This window comes from Psammomys obesus, unplaced genomic scaffold, assembly GCF_907164565.1.
Source record: "Psammomys obesus unplaced genomic scaffold, mPsaObe1.curated_primary_1811, whole genome shotgun sequence".
In the NCBI taxonomy this organism is placed as follows: Eukaryota; Metazoa; Chordata; class Mammalia; order Rodentia; family Muridae; genus Psammomys; species Psammomys obesus.
Window position 1 is genome coordinate 137,971 of NW_026585689.1, and position 25,372 is coordinate 163,342.

A 25,372-nucleotide genomic window follows, 5' to 3' on the forward strand; every position below is an offset into this window, starting at 1 on the left:
CACACACACACACACACACACACACACACACACACACACACACACAAAGAATCACCATGAGTATGGTGCCACACATCTGTTATTCCAATATTGTTGAAGCTGAGGCAAGAGGTTTGCCACAAGTTCAACACCAGCCTGGTAGATCTCTGTGAGTTGAGGGCAGCCGATCTATAAAATGAGTCTGGGACAGCCAACGCTACACAGAGAAATCCTGTCTTGAAAAACAAAAAACAAAAACAAAACAAACAAGCAAAAAGATAAATATAACAAAAATGAGGCAGTATTAATTCCTGAAATTCTCAAGGTCCAAAGTAAAGAAGCTTTGCTTTATTATTAGGGACTCATTAGGTTTTCTAAGAAATGGATCCCAAACTTACGTTGACTGATGTTGTAACTGCCATATTCTACCAAAAGTGGCTTGTCTGAAAGCCTGGAACTGCACTGGAGCTGGATGTGGGCCAGAGGGCTGGGCACTCGGAAAATGGTCTCGTGATCCATGTAGGAGCCACAGTACCTGAGAAGACAAGAGTAGGGGAGGTCACGGTGGCTTGAGGTCCCATAGACTGTTCTATCACCAGTGGGCATCACTGAAACTTTGGTCATTCAGGCTGTGTAACCAGAGACGCTTCTGGTAGAGCTAAGAATAACAGCTTCTTTGTGTTGTAGGACTGTGGTGTGGTAATTCTGAGTTTTCTCCTTTGCTAAACAGCATAAACCCAGCACTGTTGACCTGTTGCTTTCTTTACTAACAGGGCAAATCAGTAGAGCAATGGATCGAATTCTCCTAGTTTGTATATGTATCACAAGGATGGCCCGCTTTTATCCACGAACCCCTCTCTACAGCGGAGTAGAATCTGTGAGCTCAGGCTGACAATATCCAAATAATTCCACCCACAGTGGAGACAAAAGAAAGCAAGATTAGTTCAGTCTAAACTGAAATCTGATATGCACAGCAGGGCTTGTCCTTGGCAACATTTTACAGAAGTAACACGTATCCACAGTATTCTTTACCTTGACTTTTCTTTACTTCCTGTCATATCATGCCAACAGGATTGCTAGTGTTCTTTTGAGTAAATGTCACTCTGGTTAATAATTCTCACTATGCGAGCATTGTGGTTAATGAGCACAGGATATTACTTTACAGCAAGATAAGTTCGTTCACTGCTCTGTGTAGGCGAGGCTTTTCCAGTGTGAAACCTGTCAAGTTTCTATGGGAAACAGCTGACTTAAGAGCTGAGTGGGTGATCATGTCCTCACTTGATACCTGTGAATGCCAAGCACGCTAGGCTTCCAATATAGATGTAAGCCTGGCCTGAAGAAGCACTAGCTATGACTTTTAAGGCTTGAAGAAAACAAAAAAGCGTTCCTGTATTATTCAGAAGTCTTTGGCAGCTGGCTGAAATTCGGGAAAGGATAGTAGATAGCCAGTTACTAGAACACACAAAAGAGATGTGTGGGTCTGACGTCAAGTGAGACTTTTTAGGACCATACTTTAACTAGTCATGGTGATTATAATTGTGTATTCCGAAAGCATGTCCATTGTGTTATCTGTCTCAAAGATGAAAAGATCTCTTTTCATCTTGTGCCCGCCGTTAAGATCTGGAATTCTCTTGCAAAGGTGAGCTCCTTTCAGTGTATTACTGTGGTTTGAATGGGAAGGGTCTCCCACAGGTTCATGTATTTGAAATAGTTGGTCCTCAGCTGGTGACACAGTTATGAAATGTTCTAATTGTTTAGAAGACAGGTCTCAGTGAGAAGTAGGTAGTTAGAGGGATGTCTGAAGGGGTACATTGTCCTTGTGTCTGTGTGTCATCACTGTCATTGTCATCATCATTGTAGTTCCTGGTCTAAGCTCCAGTGTGATCAGCTGTCCCATGCTTCTGCCAACCAGACTGAGCAGCTCCTGGCACAGTGATTTCTCTGTCACAACAAACTGAAATCCCCTGAAACCTTGAGCCAAACTAAATCCTTCCTCCTTTCTGTCTCATATTTTGTCATAGCAACAAGAAAATTAACTAGCACACATGCTAAGGAGGAGATCAAGGAGAATGAATTCTTTATACCCACGCTTGGGCTGGAGTTTGAAGATGATTAGTGTGCTGTGGAACATGATGGTGGTTTATGGGATGAAAGGGTAAAAAGGGAGAGACTGAAGAAACCCAGTAAAAGTCAGTTTACATTCTCTGCATGAACACAAGGCAGGGAATCATAAAGAAATGAAGGAGTGTGTTAAAGATCAAACAGTAAAGTTACTTTTCACTGAACCAGAGTTACACAAGTTGGCCAAGTGCCAGACGCTAGCACTTTCTAAGACACCAAAGGCCTAATTTTCTGGAATTGTAAAAAGGCCATTATTCACTACTCTAAGATTCCAATACTACATCGAGCTAACCTAAATATAAATATCCCAGTCTATGTTATCTGATATTTCAGGGAGAACCTTGGATTCCTTCCCATTACCATTTGGATTTTTTTTTCTTCCCCATTGCAGCCAGCATTCCTTTGACCCACTTCTCAGTGGTGATATAAAGCAGAGCCTTTCTTCTCTAGATGCAAAGGACTAGTGTGGAAAGAGCTAGGGACTTAAGTCCTGATGGGACAAGCAGAACCAGATGAATCTGATAGGACTTTCAAAATCTCTGCTTCGGGAAAAGTACTTGGGGCCAGAAGCTTTCCTGGTATTGGTTGGGAGGAGACTCTTCTACTTGGAGCAAGACCTGAATCATGCTTGCTAGTTATGAGAGGGGCAAAGTCCTCACCCCTTTGCAAAGAATAATTTGTTCATTCTTAGGCACACAACTCCACAAAAGGTGTGTAAGAGTGTGAGCTTTTGATCTCTACTTCCATTATACATCAAATGCAATGTTCTTAAATGTTTTAGGGACACATTGCTTTGTATTTTTTTTTTTTAGATGAGAAAATTTTGCTATGTAGCCTTAGCTGGCCTGGAACTTGCTAGGTAGAGCAAGCAATCCCATAACTCATCTAGCCTTTGCCTTTGCATGTTAGAATAATAACATGCACAATATACTTTTAACATACAATTTGCATCTTTTCATTGAATGCTAGCAAAAACAAGTTTAAAAATAACTGTAACAAAAAAGATTAACATTTTCCCTATTTAATAAGCTATTAGATGGCAGGCAAGGTTTGAATTTGAACCTATATGATAGATACTTGAAGTTGGGCCCAAGATTGTACATACCTTTAATCCTAACACTGGAGAAGCAGGCAGATATCTTTGAGTTCTAGGCCATCCTGATCTAAATAGTGAGTTCCAGTACAGCCAGGACTACACAGAGAAACCCTGTCTCAAAAATCAAAACAAAAATAAAAACAGATGCTTGGCTCAACCTATATTTCCGAAACAAGTGCAGATTAAATTTTAATGAGATTCAGATAGGTCTCTCCCAATGAACATAGGGTCATGACTATTTTGCAGACAGTTTCTAAATTAATGAAAAGATGCCTTTTCAAGGAAAACCTCTTAGAGGGCTGTGTAGATGGCTCAGTGGGTACCTGCGTGCTGTGCAAGCACCAAAACTTAAGTTTGGATCCCCATCACCTACATAAAAAGCCAGATGTAATACACGTCTGTAACCTCAGCACTGGGGATGTGGAGGCAGGAGAATAATTGCGGCTTGCTGATCAGATGGCCTAGCTACAAACACAAAAACAAACAAAAAAGGTGAACTCCTGTATCAGTGAGATACAGTCTCAAAAATTATAATGGAGATTAATAAAGAAAGATACCTGACATCAACTTCCATGATGTCAGCATGAGTGTACATACAACTACATACACACACACACACACACACACACACACACACACACACACACACACACACTCAAAAGAAAAATTAAAAAAAAAACAAGAAAGAAAGGAAGGAGAAGGGGGGGTGCTCTTAGTAAGAGAAAGTTTTGTTTCATAAAATAACACAAGAAAAGAATTAGCTGGCAAAGACTTTAACTCACTCGATACTTCTTTGAGAGTTAATTGAGAAGCTATTCTCCTGCCAAAACCGATCACAGCTGTATTTTTGAATACTGGTTGTAGTTTTAGAAGCAAATCAGCAACAATAATACCGAAGGAACAAGTTAGGAACTAAGTGATGCATTCAGTAATCGCAGGCATCTCTATGTCTGAGATTCTTTCTGATGAACCATTTCCCAGTCCTAGCATATACCTAGGTCAGTTAGGCCTCCCCTACAATGCAACCAGCTAGTAGTTATTGTAGACTACTAGCTAGTAGTGTCTTATTTTTGAACCTCCAGAGCAACCCCTTGTTATTTTCCCCAGTGGCTCCAAGATTTGAACACTTCATTTAGCAAATACATTTGTAAGATGTACAATATACTCTTGAATAGTCCAGCAGCATAAAGAAGGTGTAAGGCAGAGGATTTGAATTCTGCTATAACCACAGGTGCCCACTGGCCATGTACATACTTCTGAATTCCTCCATCTTTGGCTTCCCTCTGTCAGTAAACTGCAGACTCCTAGAGGACAGGGAACCTTCCATATGATTCCTCACAACCAAACATCACTTACATGTGTTCATTAATTTCCCACCATCCATGCTCACAGCCCTTCATACTCTTCTTAGTTATGGAATAGTTGTAGAATTTCAGGGCTATGCCAAGAGTTGATAGGGAAGTCTGTAAAAAGCAAACAATGTCAGAAAAAAAAAATGGCTCAGTAGAAGAACATATTTCAAGTCAAAATGTCTTTGCTTGCTCAGTATTGATTCTTTCAGCTCATTGCTTTAAGGATGTTTGTGTTATATAGCCCTTAGTGGGATGGAGCATAGAGGGAGGGAGCGAAGGAACCCTAGAGAGGAGGATAGTAGTTAATGGATGCTATGGTGTGGATAATGGAGATAGTGGCAGTGGCAAAGGGCTAATACGAGGGAGAATGAAAGGAGAGATAAGGATTTTCAGAAAAGCCATAGTGCCCTATTCCATTACTTTATGAGGTTACTCAAAAATACAGATATATGTGCATACATGTGTGTGTGTGTGTGTGTGTGTGTGTGTATGAATGTATTTTAATGGGGTTACATCACATGAAGTGACAGTGCTTCTCCCAAGAGCCACGTGCTAACAAAAACCCCAGTACCAGGCATAGTAAAATTCCTTTGTAGCTGTTGGTCAGAGGAATAGATGCCTCCCAAACAATATAGACTATTTCCATTGTTCTTGGCTTCCTTCCAGAACTTGAAGGTAAGGCGTTATTATTGGTGAAGACACATACTTCACATACTTGGAAAAACTGTGCTGAAATTGACTTGGAAGGCTCCTCCCTGAGGACTGTCACTCATAGTATTGGGAAGTAAGCTGCCAAGACAGAGAAGCAGTTCATAGTTCTACCTAAGGTATAGTATCTATAAGCCACAAAAATGACTAGCTATCCTCATTGATGAAACTGTGGCACTTTTAGCCTCAAGGTAACCAACAGCCATCTAATTTGACTGAAGACCTGATAAATAGGAGGGAAATCATTCCAGGTACTATAAACCTAAAAAACTGTTCATGACTGGTGAGGTCACAGGCTCTACTACCATCATTTTCTTAAATCAATATAATTTCTAACTGTATTTTAAATGCTTATCCTTATACATAAGTGTAGTTCTCACTTCTCATCAAATAAGCTTCTTTTTATAGAGATTAAGACTATCTTACATAGACACAAGTTGTCAAAATGCAGACTGCGGAATGCCCAACTTCAACTGACACCTCTGTAACATGACCTAAGGCTCTGGGAAAACTGCTGAAGAAGAGTGAAAAGACTATCAGAGTCAGAAGTCCTTGCTTGCTGGTAGATAGTATCCCCCCCAAATGACACTATACACCTACAAAATATCAACATGAGGTTGGCCTGTACAGGACCAGCATGATGACAATATCAGTTGACATGTTATTGTGGGAAATGGAAATTCTCCGTGGTCCCACACCTACATGAAGAGCTGCAGGTGTTCAGTAGCTACTGAGAGAGGGAGGATCGGTTTTTTTTTTTTCCCATGGAGAATCTCCTGCATAGATTGTCCAATTCAAAATGATTATCTGTGGATATATTTATATATGAGTAACACTAAATGGACTAGGTAGTTGTATACAATAATAATTTAAAAAAAGATCATGACTCTGGCTGGGAACAAGGGAACACAGCGGAGGGATTGAAGTGGATAGGGAGGCATGGTTGCGATGTAGACCAAGATTTCATGTAGGAGGTTCACAAAACACAAAATAATTTTTTAAAGTCATGGGAAAAAAATGTATAATTCAATCTTGTTACGTTTTTCTTTAGGTTGATTTTATTCACTGACAGTGTTCTGAGGCGTTTGATTTTGGTTATGTGTTGTTTTGTGTTATGTGTATGTGTATGTGTATGTATACAGTTGCTTCTTTCTAGTGTTCATAGAGTTAGCCTTCCATCATTACCTATTTTTGAGAGAAAATAAATCAGACACTTCACAGTCAACACTCTAATAAACCAGTTAGGTCAGTAATGCAATTCTTATTTTATAGAAGAAAAACATGGCTAATGGAAGATAAGTAATTTTCTGAAAATTAGGAAATGTAGACCAAAAATATAACATAGTCTTTTACTTTAGTCACATTCTGTTCAGTGTGTCATGCTTATTATAAACTTATATGAAAGACTCAGTAAGAACAGGAAATTATCTCAAATAACCACAGGAAGATTTTTCTATGGCAAAGATGACTGCATATTTCCTTCACAGGAGCAGGAACGAGCAACTTATTTCCAAGCTATCCCATATGTTTCCTCTGTGATATGAGGAGGGGACTCCCTTGGCTCTCAGTTACCCTGATAAAGGCTGGTGGACCTTAATCTCATGTTCCTTCTATGTCCCTTCCACTATTCCTCACTCCCTTACTGGTTTGGTATGCCCTTTTCTTTATAAAGATTTTTTTTTTCTTCAGCCCTCAACCCTCAACCTCCAGCAAAATAGAAAGTAAGCCAATATTCTTGTTTACACTCTGACTAAAACTAACAACAACTGTGTTTATGGATTTTCATTTTAAATCTCTGGGTTATTATAGAATCAATATTTATTTTTACATCAAAGGAATTTCAAACATTTGACTGAGTTGTGGGAAAAGTTACATTCCTTATTCTGCTTGTTGAACAAACTCAAGAAGATACATTTATGTTTTGGAGGGACTGAAGAAGAAAATAGTATAAATCCCCTCTCCTTCCTTAGCCCTTTCATTTATCCTCTCCTATTCTCTCATCTACCCAACTCTCTAGTCATCTGAGATCTTAAATCCTGAAAATCTGGAAAAGGGTGTGGATCTAGCTACTTATTTTATAAATGACCATAGTATTGACCATAAATGACTTAAAGACACTTGTCACCTTGACATTGAATCAATCATCAGGTTTGATTACAATAATAAAATAATTTGTGGTATTAAATTTGCATAGCTAACAAATGATCACACGTGGTGAGTTCCCTCCTGCCTCAGGTTCCCACCTTAGAAGCAGTGCCTTTTTCCTCAGTAACCATAGGATAGACTCCTCTCCTCTCTCTGAGGCTTCTCTAACCTCCTATTTAACAACCCCTTGACTTGCTTCCCTTCACACTTCCAGCTGCCTACCCAACCGATCACACTCCTTCACTTCTCTGCTTTCCCCTCTAGCACTTGTGCAGTCGCCCTTCAGTATCTCAGCAGGATTGGTTTGGGGACTCTTCGTGTCTCCAAAGCTATGAAAACTGAAGTTCCTTACATTAAACACATAGTGTTTGCATAGCCTGCACATACTCTAAATATCCATATCGTTCATAATAGCTAGTACCATGCAATAATTTTGTAAAATGCAGTTACACTGGGTTATTTAAGAAATGATATCAATAATGTGATCTTATATGTTCAATACAAGTACGCACTCTGTCAGGCCATGAACTGAATGCACAGATGTGAAACCCACGAAGAGGGAGGACTCACTGTGTATGCAACTTGTTAGCTTGGCACCCGTCTCCCCCTACTGGAAGGTACATTATGTGAGAGCTGAACTTTATTAATTTACTTATTTTTCCAATTTCAGATTCCTAGTCTATTTTACTGCTTGAGTTCCAGGCCCACACTTACTGTTAGTGACATACTGATGAGTTCAAACTATATATTTGATGTTTACATCCAACCCAATGTTACACACTAATGATTATGTAAGTATGCATTGAGTGAGCAATAATTCAATGGCATTTTCCATTTCCATATGCTGTTCCATATGCTGTTAAAGTAGGAGAAAAAAAAGTGGCCTTACGACCAAAACATAAGACAGTGAGCAATGCCTTAAAAGGCAACAGAGGGAGATGTATACATTTTATATAAATACAATTTGCTTTAACTACAAACTGAATGTAAGTAACCCAGTCAAATTTATTATTTTCTTAATTTCCAATATGAAGCAGCACTATCTGTAATAAAATAATACTTTGATCCTGCAATATACCTTTATAGTTTAAAAATAAGTAAAAACAAAATAAATGGGAGAAATAAGGTCAAATCAGGTGAGTAGTAGAGAATGTCGAGTTGACAGCACAAAATGTAAACTATGAAAAAATTTACTTTCTAGATAATATATTTCCATAAGGTTTATATTTCCTAGCATTAAGGGATTTTAAGTGATAAAAATTTTAAGAGTTGTTAAAACTTAAAAATTAAAATTTTAATAAAATAAAACAATTTTTCCCCCAAGAAGACCTAGGTTACCTGAAATTTCCAGGTGCACTTGCATTTCGGAGGATAATAGCTTGGGTAATATGGACTTGAAATTTTTCCTTCAAAGCTGTTGATTTCCTTGACCACTATGGTGTTTTCACATTCTGAAAGAAGGTATCCACACACACAAGGTCTAGCACGATGTGATTATAAGGACAGGACTGCATGAATTTCTCTACACATACATATTTACCTGACTAATGGACTGGCACATTTTTTAATTTTTTTCTGTTCAACAAAATGGTACCCAACATGCACTTAGCTAATGTTAGGTCCAAAGGAAACTCCAGTTCCCAAAACCCCAAAAGGCAGTACAGATATCTAGAAATGAGCTCAGCCTGCACTATAAGAGGATTTCTGGAAGTTAGATAAAAGTCAGCAAGTCCCTCAGGAACTTGGGAAGCCAGTTTCCTCCATTAAAACAAAAATGGTATTTCCCTTATCACTGGCAGAAGGAACAAATGACTATCTTTGGTGTCTATGAGCATACCAAAGCGGATGCTGGCCTCCAGGCTCTCTCACTATCACAAGCACCTGTTACACATTTCAAAGTCTGTGCTAGCATACTAACCCCCACCCTAACCTCCCTCCAACTCTCTAGCTTCCCTTCCCCTAGCTACTCATTCTTCTTATGACCCTGCTATGTCTCAATCTCTGTATGTATTTCTATCTGTCTCTCTCTGTTGTGTACTCATTCTCTCTCTGTTGTTCACCTGTTCTCTCTCTCTGTCTGCCTCCCCAGCCTCTTCCTTTCCCTTTCTCCCTCTCTGCTCTGCTCCTGCTTCTCTCACGACCAGGCCTAGTCTGCTGGCCATGATCCATCTCTCTCTGCTCTTCATTTCTCTTTCTGTTCTGGATTCTTCCAGATGCCTCTCTCTCTCCATCTGTCTCTCTCCTACCATGGAGTAGTTGTGTCATCAGTTTACACAGCTAACCTATTTTTCACACATTCTATATTTGTTTTCCACACCTCATTTATCATGTGACTACTTTCTTTAAAGCATGGTTCTGGATTCAAAGACACCAGGAGCAGGTAAGTGGGGACACCTGCTAAGAGCTTCAGCCCCATACTCCTTCCACCAAGCTTGTAATCACACTACTTCCAATTTTCCCCTTGCTCTTCCAATCACCTTTTCAATTCCCTTTTGCCCTTTTGAGTTACCAAATCAACATCATTATGCTAACAGTTCTTGACTGAATTCACTGTATTGCCTTTCTTCTGAGTCAGGGTCCTTGACTAATACAACTTTCATTATAACAGAGCCCCAGGATAGAAAGACTGCGGCGTCTTAACAAGGATTGCAAGTGACTTGTATAAACTGGAAAGAACTTACTTTGTTCTGGAATGACTTCAAAATACGCCCGGATCCCTGACAGCCTCCGTACAGAAGGAGACTTCAGTGTCACCAACATGAGATTATTTGTAGAAACAAATGACATTAGTGTTCTTGTGGGTTCACAGATTCTGCAGCCAGATAACAACACATGAATAACTCCTTATTTCATAAATGGTCTACATACTGCAGCATCCCACACATTTCTGGAGCCATCACTCAGTTCTTCTGCCTTAGTTTCTGCTAGTCAGACCACCATCTGTGAGCGGCCATAAGGCTCTACAGATGAAATAGAGCCAGAAGAGATACAAAATACATTTGTGTAGTAATGGCTACCAAGGGATTTTTCTCAGATGGCCATCCGTGGGCTCTCCTCGAGAGCAAACAGGGTATAAGGATAATGCCTAATGGCTTAGTTCCATGCATTGGCTGTATGAAAGATGCTAGACAATAGAGCAATTAAATCTCTGTAATTCTAGGGTTCTTTTAACACTTGTACTGATGCTGCCCCATTGCTCTGAAGTGGTGATCAAAATGAGATAAGAGCCCCAAGTGCCTGGAAGGGTGAGAAGAAGCTAGCCCTCACTGAAAGGAGACATGAGTGAACTTACTTTTCATTGCATGTATGTTCCTCGGCAAAATATTAATGCGCATGCACACATGCGTGCTGTGATACGTGCAAATACTGTTCAGAATAAGATAATTCACACATTCTTTTAACATAGTGCCTAAAGGAAACCTAGTTGCCGTCATTAGCTTATTGAATATTAAGCACCCATGACCAGAAATTTACTATTAGATTTTAAAATTAAGATACAGATATTTTTATATTTAATAAATACAATATGAATAAATATATTTATGCAAAATGTAACAGAAATTTGCTGAGGAATAAAATTGTAACGTAATTGCTATTATTTTCTCTGACCTCATTTTTCTCTATACTGAGCATATTATCCATCTTCGTAATTAAAGAATTTTTTATCATTTAATGTGATATAATCATCACAGAATATTTATTCTCATGTTTTATTGATACAATAGCTGCTACTCTATAAACAGGGGAAGTCAAATTACACAACATATTTGACGCATTTGGTATCTATTGCCCAAAGTCTGCTATGTGGACTTTGAGAGTCTCGTGTACAAGTGAACAAATACAAAATCTGACAGACACTGCAAAGCTATTAACGTGTCACGATGAATGTACTTAAGTTTTTTACACAAAAGAATTGTAAATAGAGAATACGAAAGCCTTTTTCACCAGACAGCTAGAGAGCCTGCATCTTACCTGTACAGAGTGGCGCTCCGGATTGGCAAGAGGGCGTCGTAGACAGTCAGGGAGTCGGTGATACAGTTGTCAGCTTCCAGCTGGATGGCCTCGATTGAGAGACGAATCAGATAACCTACTACAGCCACCAGCTTGAAGTGACACATTAGCTGTCCTGAGGTTGCAGAAATTTCCAGAGGGTAGCGGAGGGCCAGGTGATCTGCATAGAAGTGCTGGGAGCAGCCTTTGTCTGTGGAGAAGGACCCTTCCTTAGTCTCTGCCCCTATTCCTCTCCCTCCTCTCCCCCTTTTCTCTGTCTTGCTCTCTCTCTTTCTCTCCCTCCTCTCAAGGAATGACCTCTCTAGAAGCCTCTATGGCAGAGGAGTAAACAAAGGCTGTCACATGGAGGACATCTGTTCTCCCTGCCAGTCTAAGCTCCACGCTCCTCTCTTTGGTGACAGAACCTATTACTTTGAGAAACTGCCTCTACTTCATCCATAGTTTAGTTGGGGTTAATTTACCTCTGATTCTATAATCTGACACATGACCAGACTGGCCAAACAGTGGAAGAAGTTGGTTTGGAATGGTTACATCAACGGGATTCCGTTCACGAGTGCTACAAAAACTTTCATGAAGTCTGTGTGCAGGAGTTGTCCACTATATCTGAGGAAATTATCAAGTCTAAGCTTTGATTTGCTACCACAATGGAAGAAACACTTGAGAACTAAGTCTGTACATAAGAAAGTAGAAATATTGATTCCTGCCAACATTTCCTTTTATAACTTGGTTTCAACCATGCCTGAAGCCACCATAGTCCATATTTGCCTCAGCTACTTAATACATACACCAATCAAGTTGTTTTTGTGCTAAAGCCACTTACATTGCTGTCACTTGAGAACTAAAAGAACATTAAAAATCACATAATTTTTTTTAAAAAGCAGTCTGAGGGGTCCACTTATGAGGGGTAAAGGAGAAATTTGTGAATTTACCAGATCCTATGGTTGAAGAGTATTCTGACCGAAGCCCCGCTGCATTGAAATGATATAGAAAAAAGACTGTTAGTTCCAGAATCTTGTTTGTTTAGAAAACTGTTCTCAGTCCTTCTTTAAAATAATCAAACACATCTGGGATGGATTGTACTTCATAATAGCCCAGCGAGAAGCAGAGTTATCTAGGTATTTCATGATTAAATAGGAGAGCCAGGAGATGACAGCCATTGAAGCTAAGGATCTATGAGAATTCAATGTACTATTCTATTTGCTTCTATGAATTCATAGCAACAAATTTTTAACAATTCAAGGGTAAGAAAGCAACTATGTGTATAATAGTAATTAGTTCTATGACTGAAATAGTAAACATAGTATATGATATTTTTCACCAGAGAATTTTTAGTCATTCAATCAAATATCAGCCACCTACTGTATAGCCAGTATATTTGTGTGTATATATTACACAGGCAAAACTTGTATCAAAAGAGAAAGATACAGAGATTTTGGGTAACACAATGTTTCACTGTCAAGACAAATGGTGACATTGTGTTTCCGTGTGGTAAGGCACAGCCTGTTTGGAAGCATTGGTGTAGACAAGGCCATTAGGAAATAGGGCGGGGGAGGCAGATTTCAAGTGTTGGCCTCTCATGAAATAGTAGGAAGCATCTAACCAGCTTCTAATTGACCACAAAGCTAAAAATAAAAAATAAATAAATAAAGTAATGAAAATACAATGCTTACATATTGTTCTCCGTAGCTCAATAAGGCAAAGAAGATGTGTGATTAGCTGTTTTTACTCTGTCCAAACACACATCTTAGTTCTTAGGCCATGTGTTTGTCCTGCTACAAGCTACTGCAATATGATCTCCCACAAATGGCACTAGATCTATCGGGGCCAAAAGCAGGCATCTGACCCATTCGCCTGCACATGACTTGGGTGTATGATACAACTTTTACAGTACGTATTTTCCATACTAGATACACATGTGCAAAGGCCTCAAGAGGTTTCACATCTGTGGGCTCATTTTCACACACAAAAGTCTGTGTCACCTTGACTTCACATTAATGTCAAAAGTCTCAATAAGCAAAGACTCAGGAAGCACCAAAGTGGCTTAGCAGGTGAAGGCTGTTGATGTCAATCTTAATGACCTGAAATTGATCCTTCCAGGACAGGAAGAGAGAATCAGCCCACAAGTTGACCTCTAACCGATACGTATGTTCCATGGTGTGTACAGATGCACACACAACTTAAGATGTAATTCCAATAAAAGATTTATGACAGCCAGTTCTCCTGTTCCCTTTCTGTGTTCTCACCTCATCTCTTCATGCTATGCAGTACTTTCCTGCCATTGAACACTCATGACCTTTCTTCTATTTGTTTTCTTTACTTTGCCTAGGTAAGCCTTCTCATCATTGCCACTTTGTCCAGAGTCCAAACTAAACTTTCAGTCTCCAGTCACAGCAATACGAAAAAAGGAAAAATAAGCTAAACCTCAGTAAAATTCTTCTATTCTAGATATTTCTTCCTTAGGGACTTAGTCTGAAGGTGCCTCAGCTTAATAAACACACAAAGGAATACACTTTAATAAATATGATTTTGTATGTGTTTGTTCACAATTCTGCTTTCCAATCATACTGTGTTTAACATTTACAAATTCCCTTCACCAGTGTTAATGTGCAGCTAACCCCCTGCTCCTAGGATGGGAGAAGAGCCTCTTCTACAAGGTTAACTCTGATAATGAGCATCTCAGAAGTGATGTTGAAGGAATGCTTAAAAGAGAATTACCCAACAGTCACCATTTAGTACCACAGAGTCCATGTCCACAGCCAGACCCTGCAAGCTCCCCACAGAGGTGCGGTTTACGATGCTTGTTTGGATGGAGTCCTTCAAGATGGCCGCCACACAGTCCTCACAGAAGATGTGGCCCTTGGCGTGTGGCATGACAAACACGATCCAAAAGTGGACCAGAAGACCGCCCTTGTTGTTACTACTATAGTGGGGGGAAAAAAGGAGAAAAAGAGTGTAGCTTAGAAAATACACATTCCCAGGAAAGGAGAAACTGACAGATACAAGGACACTGAGCACATCTTTCAGATGAACCAAATGCCCTTCTGTAGGTTGTCTTTGGTCCTGCTCTAAGGATTGGAAAGAGAAGGAGTCATGCTATGTGTGGGTTCTTGTTGTTCTTGTTGTTTGGTTTGATTTGGTTTTTTTTGAGACAGGGTTTCTCTGTGTAGCCTTGGCTGTCCTGAACTCGCTTTATAGACCAAGCTGGTCTCAAACAGAGACCTGCCTTTCTCTGCCTCCCCGAGTGCTGGGATTAGAGGTGTGCACCACTGCGCTGGGCGCTGTGTGTGTTCTAATCACTGTGTTGGGTTCACATCCGGAAGCGTTACTGCGTACAGCTGCATCTGCACAGAGATTCTTCTAAGGGCATCAACCAGTAAGGTCTGCAGATAATGGCAGTTCAGTTCTGTATCTTGGTATGTCTCCACACAGTGTTAAATCCGCCTCTTCCAATGAACCTGCTAACATTCTAGGTCTGCAGAAGAGAAAACTAAGGACAACCGTAGTTCAGAAACACACAGCTCGAACCAAGTGGAGCTAGAAACCAGAGTCCAGTGCTCTTTTCAAGCTGATCCCAGCGTCTGCATAGAAACATACGGTGGTGCTTCTGTAGTAAATAACTTTGGAAATGGAAGTGAAAGAACATAAACGTATCGGTTCCCTCCAAGGTTTCTCTGTACCTTCACTATGCCCCTGGGGGAGGGGGCTTATGAGCCCCTGCAGCTATACTGGGGGATATGGGAGAAACGTGATTATACTACAGGGAGACGATTTTTCCTAAGATATTATTTTACAGAGGGATTTTTCTTCTTCTTCTCAGACAATCTTGAGTGGCCAGTTTTTCGCTGAACATATTTTGAAAACGTATTCTCCTCTCCACCAGCCACCCACCATGGCAGCCATGTTCATGACCATAATTACCCAAAGTCGCTGAAACTGGGATTCCATCTGGGGGGAGAAAGGCAGACTTGTGACAGCCTGGCAGACAGTTAGGTCATTAGTTTTGCTAACGGGGTATTCTCCACCAACAAAATATTTCTGAGTGGGATGAATCTCAGTCCTTGCGAGACCTTAAGCAGAGGTTATAGCAAGGATGGTGAGAATCCCAGAACAAGGGACACACCTTACCTGACGTCTGCAACCACAGACTGCTTATAAAATTTGGAGAAAGCAGATGTCGTATAAACAAGGTTTACCTAAAAATAAAGAGATTATCTTAATTCTTCCAAACTTGGTTTTCTTGGGGCCACATGCCAACAGCTAGTAGTGGGGAAAGCAGGCCTCAAACTGAAGGCTTCTAATTCCAAACTCAAACATTATCTGTAGAATTTAATAAAGTCATTACTTCTGAATCAATTCTTAGAACAATTCTATTCTGCTGCAAAGAGTTGTCAGTTACTATTATTTTTTTATGTCTTTAAAGTCTGTCATCAAGTTTAACTCCTGCCTTCTTCCCATTCCTAACATTACTTTTCTCCTTAGTTAACAAATCAAATTCAAATTTTTCCATGGTGTCAGATCTGCAGATTTCCAGGGACAAATTCCAATACTAGCCACAAGGTGGCGCGTGGTTCCCACAACCCAGCCAACTGTCCCAAGGCCAACTGGTCCAAAACCTCGTAATTGGCTCTCAAAGGAAACCTTTTTCAATAAAAACACCCTCTTTGCCCTCACCAAGCTTTCCTAAAGCTAAACTCATTCTATTCTCCAACTCTAAAAAAAAAAAAAAAAAAAAAAAAACCACCCAAATGCCCAAATCTTAAAAGTCCATAATACTGTGGAAAAGACGATGAAGAATATTGTAACCATGCAACACACACACACAAATATTGCTTAATTTGTGTGTAATCCTGGTACTCAGGGAGGCAGAGGCAGGAGGATCTCTGTGAGTTCGAGGCCAGCCATGTCTACAAATCGAGTTCAGGCCAGCCAAGGCTACACAGAGAAAACCTGACTCAAAAGAATACAAAGAAAGAACAAGAGAGAGAAAAAAATATGCTCAAGTATAAAACAAGGAAATTTCCTCAACCATGTTCATAGCAGCTTTATTCATAATAGCCAGAATCTGGAAACAACCCAGATGTCCTTCAACCGAGGAATGGATACAGAAAGTGTGGTATGTTTACCCAACGGAATACTACTCAGCAATTAAAAACAAGGAAATCATGAAATTTGCAGGCACATGATGGGAACTAGAAAAGATCATCCTGAGTGAGGTATCCCAGAAGCAGAAAGACACACATGGTTTACACTAACTTATAAGTGGATATTATATATATAATATAGTATAAACATACTAAAATCTGTATACCTAAAGAAACTAAGCAAGAAGGGGGACTCTGGATAAGATGATCAATCCTCGCTTAGAAAGGCAAATGGGACAGGCATCAAAAGAGGGAGAAAACAGGGAACAGGACAGGAGCCTACCACAGAGGGTCTCTGAAAGACTACCCAGCAAGGTATCAAAACAGATGCTGATAATCATAGCCAAACTTTGGGCAGAGTGCAGGGAATCTTATGAAAGAAAGGGGAAATAGAAATACCTGGAGGAGACAGGAGCTCCACAAGGAGAGCAACAGAACCAAAAAAAATCTGGGCCCAGGGGTCTTTTCTGAGACTGATACTACAACCAAGGATCATGCATGGAGAAAACCTAGAACCCTTGCACAGGTGTAGCCCATGGCAGCTCAGTCTCAAAGTGGGCTCCCTAGTAAAGGGAACAGGAATTGTCTCTGACATGAGCTCTATGGCTGGCTCTTTGATCACCTCCCCCTGATGGGAGAGCAGCCTTACCAGGCCACAGAGGAAGACTATGGAAGACAGTCCCGATGAGACCTGATAAGCTAGGGTCAGATGAAAGGGGAGAAGGACCTTCATTATCAGTGGACTTGGGAGGAGACGAGGGAGGGTGGGGTTGGGAGGGGACAAAGGAGGGGGCTACAGCTGGGCTACAAAGTGAATAAATGGTAATTAATTGAAAATAAATAAATAAAGATTTAAAAAAAGAAATCATCTAAATCTGCTGGGCCTCCATTGGTTTGGCTTGGCTTCTCCCTGCCTGCCTGGTAGGCATAACTTGAGGCATAACTGGTACACCTATATGCCAGGTGAAGGATTTACTTCTGTAGTTGCTGGCAGTCAGTGAGAAGTTACCTGACCACTGCCATCCTTCTCAAAACCCCTCCTCATGTCTCACCCTCTGCATTGCTGCAGGAGTCCACATTAGCAAAAACCTTGCCCTATGCCGCGAGCCCTGAATGGACTTTTTTTTGTTTTTTTGTTTTTTGTTTTTCTCTAGATGCTTTTAGGCAATCAACTGGAAGAGAAATCAGAGATATGCATAATTTATGACAGTTTTGATTTTGTATTATGTATAATGTTAAAAAAAAACCCTGGAGAACAGCTTAAGCATCCAATAAAAAGGGATTTGTTAACTTTGAGACTATTAACACTTGCTTTTAAAGAATATTTGCTTGCATAAGAAACATGAAATGCAAACATTAAAAGAAAAATATTACACCCTAAGAGCAACTGCTAATACTCCAATATTTCAGGGCCCTCATGTCCTTGCAGGCCGGAATCAGAGCTTTGTCTCTGAAAATGGCATTGAGAAGCTGATGATCTTTTTTAATACTTTTTTGAATTTTAGTAATTTTTATACTATTTACATTTTTAATAAAAAGCACATTTTTTTAAAGTGAAGAGATGGCTAGTACCATGCTGAAATAAATATATAGAAATTAATCAGTATGTTTGAACTTCAGAACTGGAGAATATTTTAAAGATCACATGGAATTTCTTTATTCTGCAGAGAAGAATAGAAGTTGAAAGAGCCACCTGAATGAATGTGACTGTAACTTTCAGTGAAGACAGACTAACTAGAAGGAGGAAATGCGACTATGCTTGAGAGCACATATGGACTAAATTTTGTGTTGCTCTCTGACAGCTTTCTTTTTGTACCACTGAGCCAAGACACTTAGGAAGCCCCTGAACCCCATAGCCTGAGCAGGCTCCTCCCTCCTGCTCCTGCACCGTCATCCTCACCACTTGCTGTACTGTCTTTGCCATGGAGAGAAATTCCCTGGACTCCTTCTGCCGGTACTCAGGAAGAAACTCAATGTTGGTGATGCGGAACATCCCAACAAAATAAAAGGCATCTTTGCTCTCTGTCTTACCTGAAAAAAAAATCAAGAGAGAAGGCAATGAGGAGGTTGGACAGCTGAGCAATGTCTGATGCACATTGGCAGGAGTTTCTTAAAATAATTTCATCTAAGCAGATACATCGTAACCTGTAAAACTCAAAATGGACTTAGTGGTGTCTTTCCATCAGCAACAAATCACCACAGTTCCTAACACACTCTATTCATTTTATCTGTCACTGGTAACTACTTAAAAGGAAGACTTAAAGGTGAAAGCTACATTTCTTGGGCTTTATTCTAGTGTCTCTAGAGGGTTAAGACATATGCAATTTTCATGAGTTGCATATCGGAAAGCTGTGAGGTGGTCAGAAGTATGTGCCATCACAGTCTGGGGTACAGTTAGCATGATGGGGAAAGAGAGAAAAAGTCCCCTGACTCTTTGGAGCATCCGCTGAGCTCCTGGATGACTTGTGTGCCTAATGCCCAGTGGTGAGGCCACGCTTCCATTCTGCACAACACATGGAGCAGCTATCCTTACCAGGATGGCCTTCGGCTCAGCACGGGCTCACTTCTACTCAAATCTGTTCTGGGAACTGTAAGACTAGGTTTCTTGGCATGCACTTTGCTGACAGATGAACAGAGACAAGGCTGGTTGCATCTGCATGGACTCGGGGTCCAGGAGAAAGAGGAAGTATCTTGGGGAATTGGAATCCAAAAAAAAAAAAAAAAGTTTGATAAGTAAGAATTGTTTAATGGAAAACAGGTTGCATCCCCTCACAATACTGGGGGTTGAACATGTGCTAGGCAAGCACTATATAGAGGACCGCGCCACAGTTCTCCTCTTCCTTTCCAAGGCCTCTCTCCTCTCCAGCAGCTTCCATGGATATTCTTCACTCTTTAAGTATTTTTTTTCTCATACAAATATTTGCTGGAATGCTGGGAATCAAACTCACAGCCTTGCCCATGAGATTCAGGGACTCTCCACTGAGCTATATTCCCATCCATTGGTCTTTCAAGACCATCTCCCAAGGCCAGTCCAAATCCTTAAACTCCAGCTCTCCCTGCCTCTGCCTCTCAAGTACTGGCATTGCAGTCGTGTGTTGCCACAACAGGCCTCCGTCCCCCTTGGAGCAGCCCTCTCAAGCTCTCTGAGGGAGTGCGGAGGAAACCACTATCTTACCTCAACTCCCAGGATAATAAACACTTGGCTTACCTTTGGACCTCAAGACATTTGGTGAGGAAGAAAAACAGAATGTAGTAACAGAGACAGAGATGGAAAATATCCCCTTGCTAGCACAAGGCCTACCATCAGGTGAGGCTAAACAAAAGATGGTTGGATTTAAAAGATGGAACTGCATGAATGACAGAAATCACCCTCTTATCGGGTCTATTTGGGGTCACTTAGGCCAAAGCAAAGAAGTGATGCTGTGAAAGGATGAGGAACACAGGGTAAAGGCAGAAAAGCCTGTTGGGGGGGACATTTGGGAGGTTTTCAGTTTGTTGGTGTTTGATAATTATTGGGTTCTTGACCTTGGGATATCATCTTCCCTCACCCTTATCTCACTAAATCTGATACTTAAAACTAGTAATTGCTTTTGGAGACACTTTTTATGTATTTGTTTGTTTGCTTGTTTGCTTAATTTTGAAAAATCTCACACATCCCTTCTCTGATCAGAAGGGTCAGAATAGCAGCAATGCAAAGATGGTCAATTTAACATTAAATCCAGTTATATTTACTTAATTCTTCTAGCTCAGCCCAGGGCACAAGACTCTGGCTTGGCTACCTTGCTTCTTAAGGCTAACCTCTATGATCAAACTGGATATGTCAAAAGTAACCTGTTTTCTATTAAACAATTCTTACTTATCAAACTTTTTTTTTTTTTTTTGCTGGTGTTCCCTACTGCTCTGTTTCCATTCAATGATCCTCTCGGTTTTTATACAAGTAACCAACTTCTTTATAACATTTTTCCAAAACTTTAATTATAGGGTATTTCAAATATGTCAGTTGGGTACCAGAAAGCGATGAGATATATGTGCTCTGTGTTCATATGAGATGTGTTGACTTCATTGCCCATTTTTTTAACTTGTCCTGCCAGTCTATAATCTCCTTGGACTCAGAAATGTTATCTGATTTATCAGTCCATCTTATGCCTATCACAGAGGTCAGCTCACGTTGGCACTTCCACAATTTATCAAGTGAACTTCAAGGAGCCCATTCTGGAGGCTTTTTCTCAATTTCATCTCAAAGCCCATTGGGTGTTCCTCCAATAATTACAAAATAATCACTTAAGGATGTAAACATAACCAAAATCCTTCTTCAGGAAACCAATTTGTGGGCTTTTCAAAAGTAGAAAAAGCATCAGTAAGTATTCTGAAGATTGCCTTAGTATTAGACTATGCCAAACAAATTATTGAGAATCAATGATTAAGGATAAGTGCATGACCAAGACTATTCACGGATTCTTTGCCTAAAATTCTCTTGCCTTACAGTCACACTTTAATATCCTTGAGAATAGATCTAGGCAAGCTGCTTCTCTACTCATAGAATTTCTGATATCAAATGTGTGGGTTTTATCTCCTCACTAACCTACTCTCCAATTATCTGCAGATAGAAATGAGTATCCAATGACTCCATGTAACTATACAGAGTTAACTGCATCATACCTAGAATGATGCTCTGGCCTCAGATGCCAACTATAAGGAGTGTACCTCTAAGCAATCCATGCTGCTTCTACATATCAGGCGACTTCATAACACCTTCAGTTGTGATAATTCATTATAATAGTTCAGATATTTTGTTGTTATTTACACGTTATTCATAGTTTACTACAAGTGATATTGTAAAGAACACAAATGAACTATGGGGTGAATCTCTTTATCAGGGTGAAGCCAGGTGTGCCCGAGCCAACAAGCTTCTGTCCCTGTGGGGCTAGGACGAAGCACCTCCCAGCAAATTCACCAATGGAGAAGTGCTCTGAACCCTGATTTGTGTGCATTTTAATGGATGTCCTATTATTAGGGGGTGATTGACTAAATCACTAACCGATGAAGACTGAACTTAATCTCTAGCCTCTCTCTTCTTTCCAATACAGCATAGAATAGAAAGATACAGCCTGTCAATGACTGGTTGGTTCCTCTGTCTTTTTAGGCACTTCCAGAGACCAATCATCTCATCAATATTACAACCCCCCCAAAAAAAAAAACAACAACAACAACCAATATTCTTAGAAGCTCCATTTAGCAACAGAGAACTAGGCCTTGATAAAATATTATAACAGAAGATGTTCCCATCTACTGCCCTTTAGGAAGTTATAAGAATATCAGAAACCATGGGCTGAGACTACATTTATGTATTCCGCTTATGTGCTATTAAGTGTTTTTCATATCAAATGATTTATACACATGAGAATGCCAAAGCTAGTCAACCAATGCTATAGTTATCAGGTTGAATGAGTAAGGTCTGTGTAAAAAAGAACCTGGTTGTCACATGTGCCGCAAAGATCAATCAGATTGACAAAAGCACAGGCACAGGGGCAAAAAACATTACTGGGAGACAAAGATGTTTCTATGAAAGGGGGCTCAGGAAGGCAGAAATTTCACGTTGCCTAGTAACAGGCTGTGGGAGTAATGCGGAAATGAAACAGCTTAGTGTTTCATTCATTTTTTAAAAGCTACAAGTGCATTCCATTTATGAGTGAGTCAACTCCCCCTGGGCATCCTCTTCAGCTCCTGCTCCCTATCCCTCATGCCTCTTCCTCCTTTTGTCCACCCACAGGAAGAAAGTGATTGTGATGAAGAAATGGCAGATAATTCTGCTGGCTTTCCCCTTAAACTCTCAGCTCCATTTTCTGAAACCGTGTGTCTGTCTGGGAATGAGGGCAGTTCTACCAGAAGAGTCCAGAGACTGGTTAGGCCTGCTGATTCACACAGTACTCACCCACCCTCAAAAGAATGTGGAATTCAACTTACTGATATAGAGCCACAGAAGTGTCCAGGCTGTGACTGCCAGGATGAATAAAAACACTGTGAAGAGAATGATCTTATTTTGAACATTCCAAAAGGGAACTCTCTTCTTGGGCTGCTTGCGGGGCCTGGGTCTGCCAATGGGTTTTCGAGGTGATCTTCTTCCTGGTGACTTCCCTGGGACACTGACCACCTGAATGGAGATGTTGGATATCTTTTCAAAGAAAAGACAAGTTATCGATTAGAGGTAATCCCAAGCGTAAGAGCAGCGACTCATGCAAGAAACATTGGTGCTAAAAGGCCTGTCAGTCAAGCTATCTGTGTGAGTGCAATAAGTGGTATCCAGTCAGTTACAATTTGAAGCGAGACAAATCTAGACATTAGAGGCAGACAAAATAGTTCAGTGAATAAAGATACTTGCTACCAAGCTTCAGGACCTGAGGTTGATTCCCCTAAACCAGTGGGTCTCAACCTTCCAAAGGCTGCAACCTAAGGAGCTATATTAAACCATAAAATTATTTTTGTCGCTACTTCATAATTGTGATTTTACTACTGTTGTGAATTGTAATGTAAATAAATATTTGTGTTTCCTGATGGCCTTAGGCCACCTCTGTGAAAGGGTCATTGGACCCCAAAAAGGTTGCAACCAATGCATTGAGGACCACGGCACTAAGCCCACAAAAGTGGAAGGAGAGAGTAATTCCTGAGAGTTATCCTCTGACCACAGACATGCACGCACACAAATGTACTCTCTCTCTCTCTCTCTCTCTCTCTCACACACACACACACACACACACACACACACACACACACACACACACACACATTCTTTTAGAAGTGGAAAGAGAAGAAACTAGATGGTGTACCAGCCACAGAGAATCCTTCCCAGACCCTTTTGCCAGAATTTCATCCCTATTGAATGACACTACGGAGCAGAAATCTGACTTCATGGAGCCAAACAGACAAAGGGTTCTGAAGGTTGGCAAGCTAGAAGAAGAAGAAGAGAATTGTGGTATGCAGATGCCTGGGTTGACACTGCCTTCTTTGTATATTTCTTTGGGAATGTTTGTTTTTAACTTGAGTTTCAGAAGGGGTTGGGAGTGGGGAACATTTGTTTCATGTTATAAGATCTTACTTTGTAGGTCAAGCTGCCCCTGAACTCACCATTCCCCTGCCTCAGGTTCCTAGGTGTCAGGATTACATGAATGTACTAGCATGCCAAGGTGCTCGTGGCTTTTAAATGTTTGTGTTATTCTGCTTTTCTCTTATACTCTTATTATTTCTCTCTGGTGGCAAGATTGAAAATAAGAATACAAGAGAGTTTCTCACAGAAATTACTGATTTCCTCATTGTAACGTCCTGACTGCTGCTGGACTAGGGGGAAAAACTAAAGAGGGGTGATGATTTTTTTGCTTGCCTAGAGGCTAAGATGTCAACACAGTTGTTTTGTCATTGACAGCCACTAAACTGATTGGTGGCTCAGTTTTCCAATCATAAATAAAAGAATAATTTTAAGTTAAAGCAAGAAGTGAAGTATATGACTCATTACCTGCTAAAAGTGTTGGTATATGTGCATTCTGTTGTGTAAAAGGAGGAAAAATACACTATTAAACTGTTACCCTCCTCCTCTTGCTTTCTTCTCCACCTTCTGTCATTTGATGCTGTCGATTCTTTAATAATGCGTATGAGAGTTTAGCTTCTTAGACAAAGAGATTCATACATGTCAGGGTAACTAAACGCCAGTGATGAAATAACTTTTAAACACACATTCTTTTAAAGGCAGCCATCCAGAAAAGAAAATAATAATAAAGAAGTAATCTCTTGATGGCTCTGTTATAGTTTTCTCATCCTCTCGCCCACCTTCCTTATTCTTTCCTTCAAAACCCCATGTCTTCCAGTCTTTAATCCTGCCAATTAATTGGGATAATATGGGGCCAAGTACACTTTGCATTATTCATGATGCCCTCATTCTTTTTTGCCAAACATCCTTGTCAACACTTGGAATGAAAAGCTGCTTGTATCTCTCCTGGTGAAACTGAACCAGACAGACTTCATTTAATGTGGTTTCTTGAAGTAGTGAGTTTGTTCTTTTGGAAAGAAAATAAACCACTGTAGGATGAGTTAGGTGTGGTGTCGAGCTACTTTTAAGCATAACTCCAAAGGATTTAAAAAAAACTATACAGATATGCCAACACACGTACAATACCAAGGCTCAAGCCATTTCTGTAAGTACCAGAACACATTATAGGCAGTTTCAGCTAGCGCTACTGATTAAATTTTAAAGTGGAATTTACATAGAGATCAGTACAATTCCCCTGGAGTTTTCTTAAAACAGTACTAATCAATTACCAACCAGAGTCCTTTAAAACAAAGCTCATGTTGACAAAATCCATTAATTACTGTAAAAAAAAAATTAAGTGTTTATTTTTGCCTTCTTTATTTTTTTGGCATACATGTGGATTTATTTCGCTAACAGTGCACAGTGTTTAGATGAGATGGAGGGCTTCCCGCCCTGTACTTACTTTGAGGTCTGAGGACTTGCAGGTAGTATCACCATTTTCTTTGTCCATTTTCAGGCTTCTGTGTTTGACCATGTAGGGGTGTCTGCGGGCCAGTGTTCACTCACTTCCTCACATACTCGCTTGAGAAGAGCTGAGAGACAGTCACTGTGCTCAGCTAGCTTACAGGGGAATGGAGTCAGCTTACCTCCCCGGGTCCAGTTCAGAAACTGAAGCTGTCTCCTTGCTTCACTGTAAAGTTAAAGGGACCTAGCACTCAGCGTTTCCCCAACAATGAAAGATTTCTGAATGTCACTTTAGAATGAACCAAGGGCTCGGATCCCTACCAGACACTCAACCCAA

At 40.3% G+C, this 25,372-nt stretch overlaps 1 protein-coding gene across 1 annotated transcript in view; it reads right to left on the reverse strand.

Annotated features, from left to right (window-relative positions):
- Tmprss7 (transmembrane serine protease 7) overlaps positions 1–25,081 on the reverse strand; it is a 36,156-nt gene extending 11,075 nt beyond the window's left edge. The window contains exons 1-11 of the mRNA XM_055594874.1: positions 25,034–25,081; positions 22,518–22,725; positions 18,454–18,584; positions 15,538–15,605; positions 14,139–14,332; positions 12,342–12,380; positions 11,374–11,602; positions 10,083–10,213; positions 8,740–8,852; positions 4,553–4,659; positions 378–514 (exon numbers count right to left, since the gene is read on the reverse strand). Of these exons, the coding sequence (XP_055450849.1) occupies positions 378–514; positions 4,553–4,659; positions 8,740–8,852; positions 10,083–10,213; positions 11,374–11,602; positions 12,342–12,380; positions 14,139–14,332; positions 15,538–15,605; positions 18,454–18,584; positions 22,518–22,725; positions 25,034–25,081 (1,405 nt within the window). The remainder of the gene's footprint in view (positions 1–377; positions 515–4,552; positions 4,660–8,739; positions 8,853–10,082; positions 10,214–11,373; positions 11,603–12,341; positions 12,381–14,138; positions 14,333–15,537; positions 15,606–18,453; positions 18,585–22,517; positions 22,726–25,033) is intronic.
- Positions 25,082–25,372: the final 291 nt, after the last annotated feature.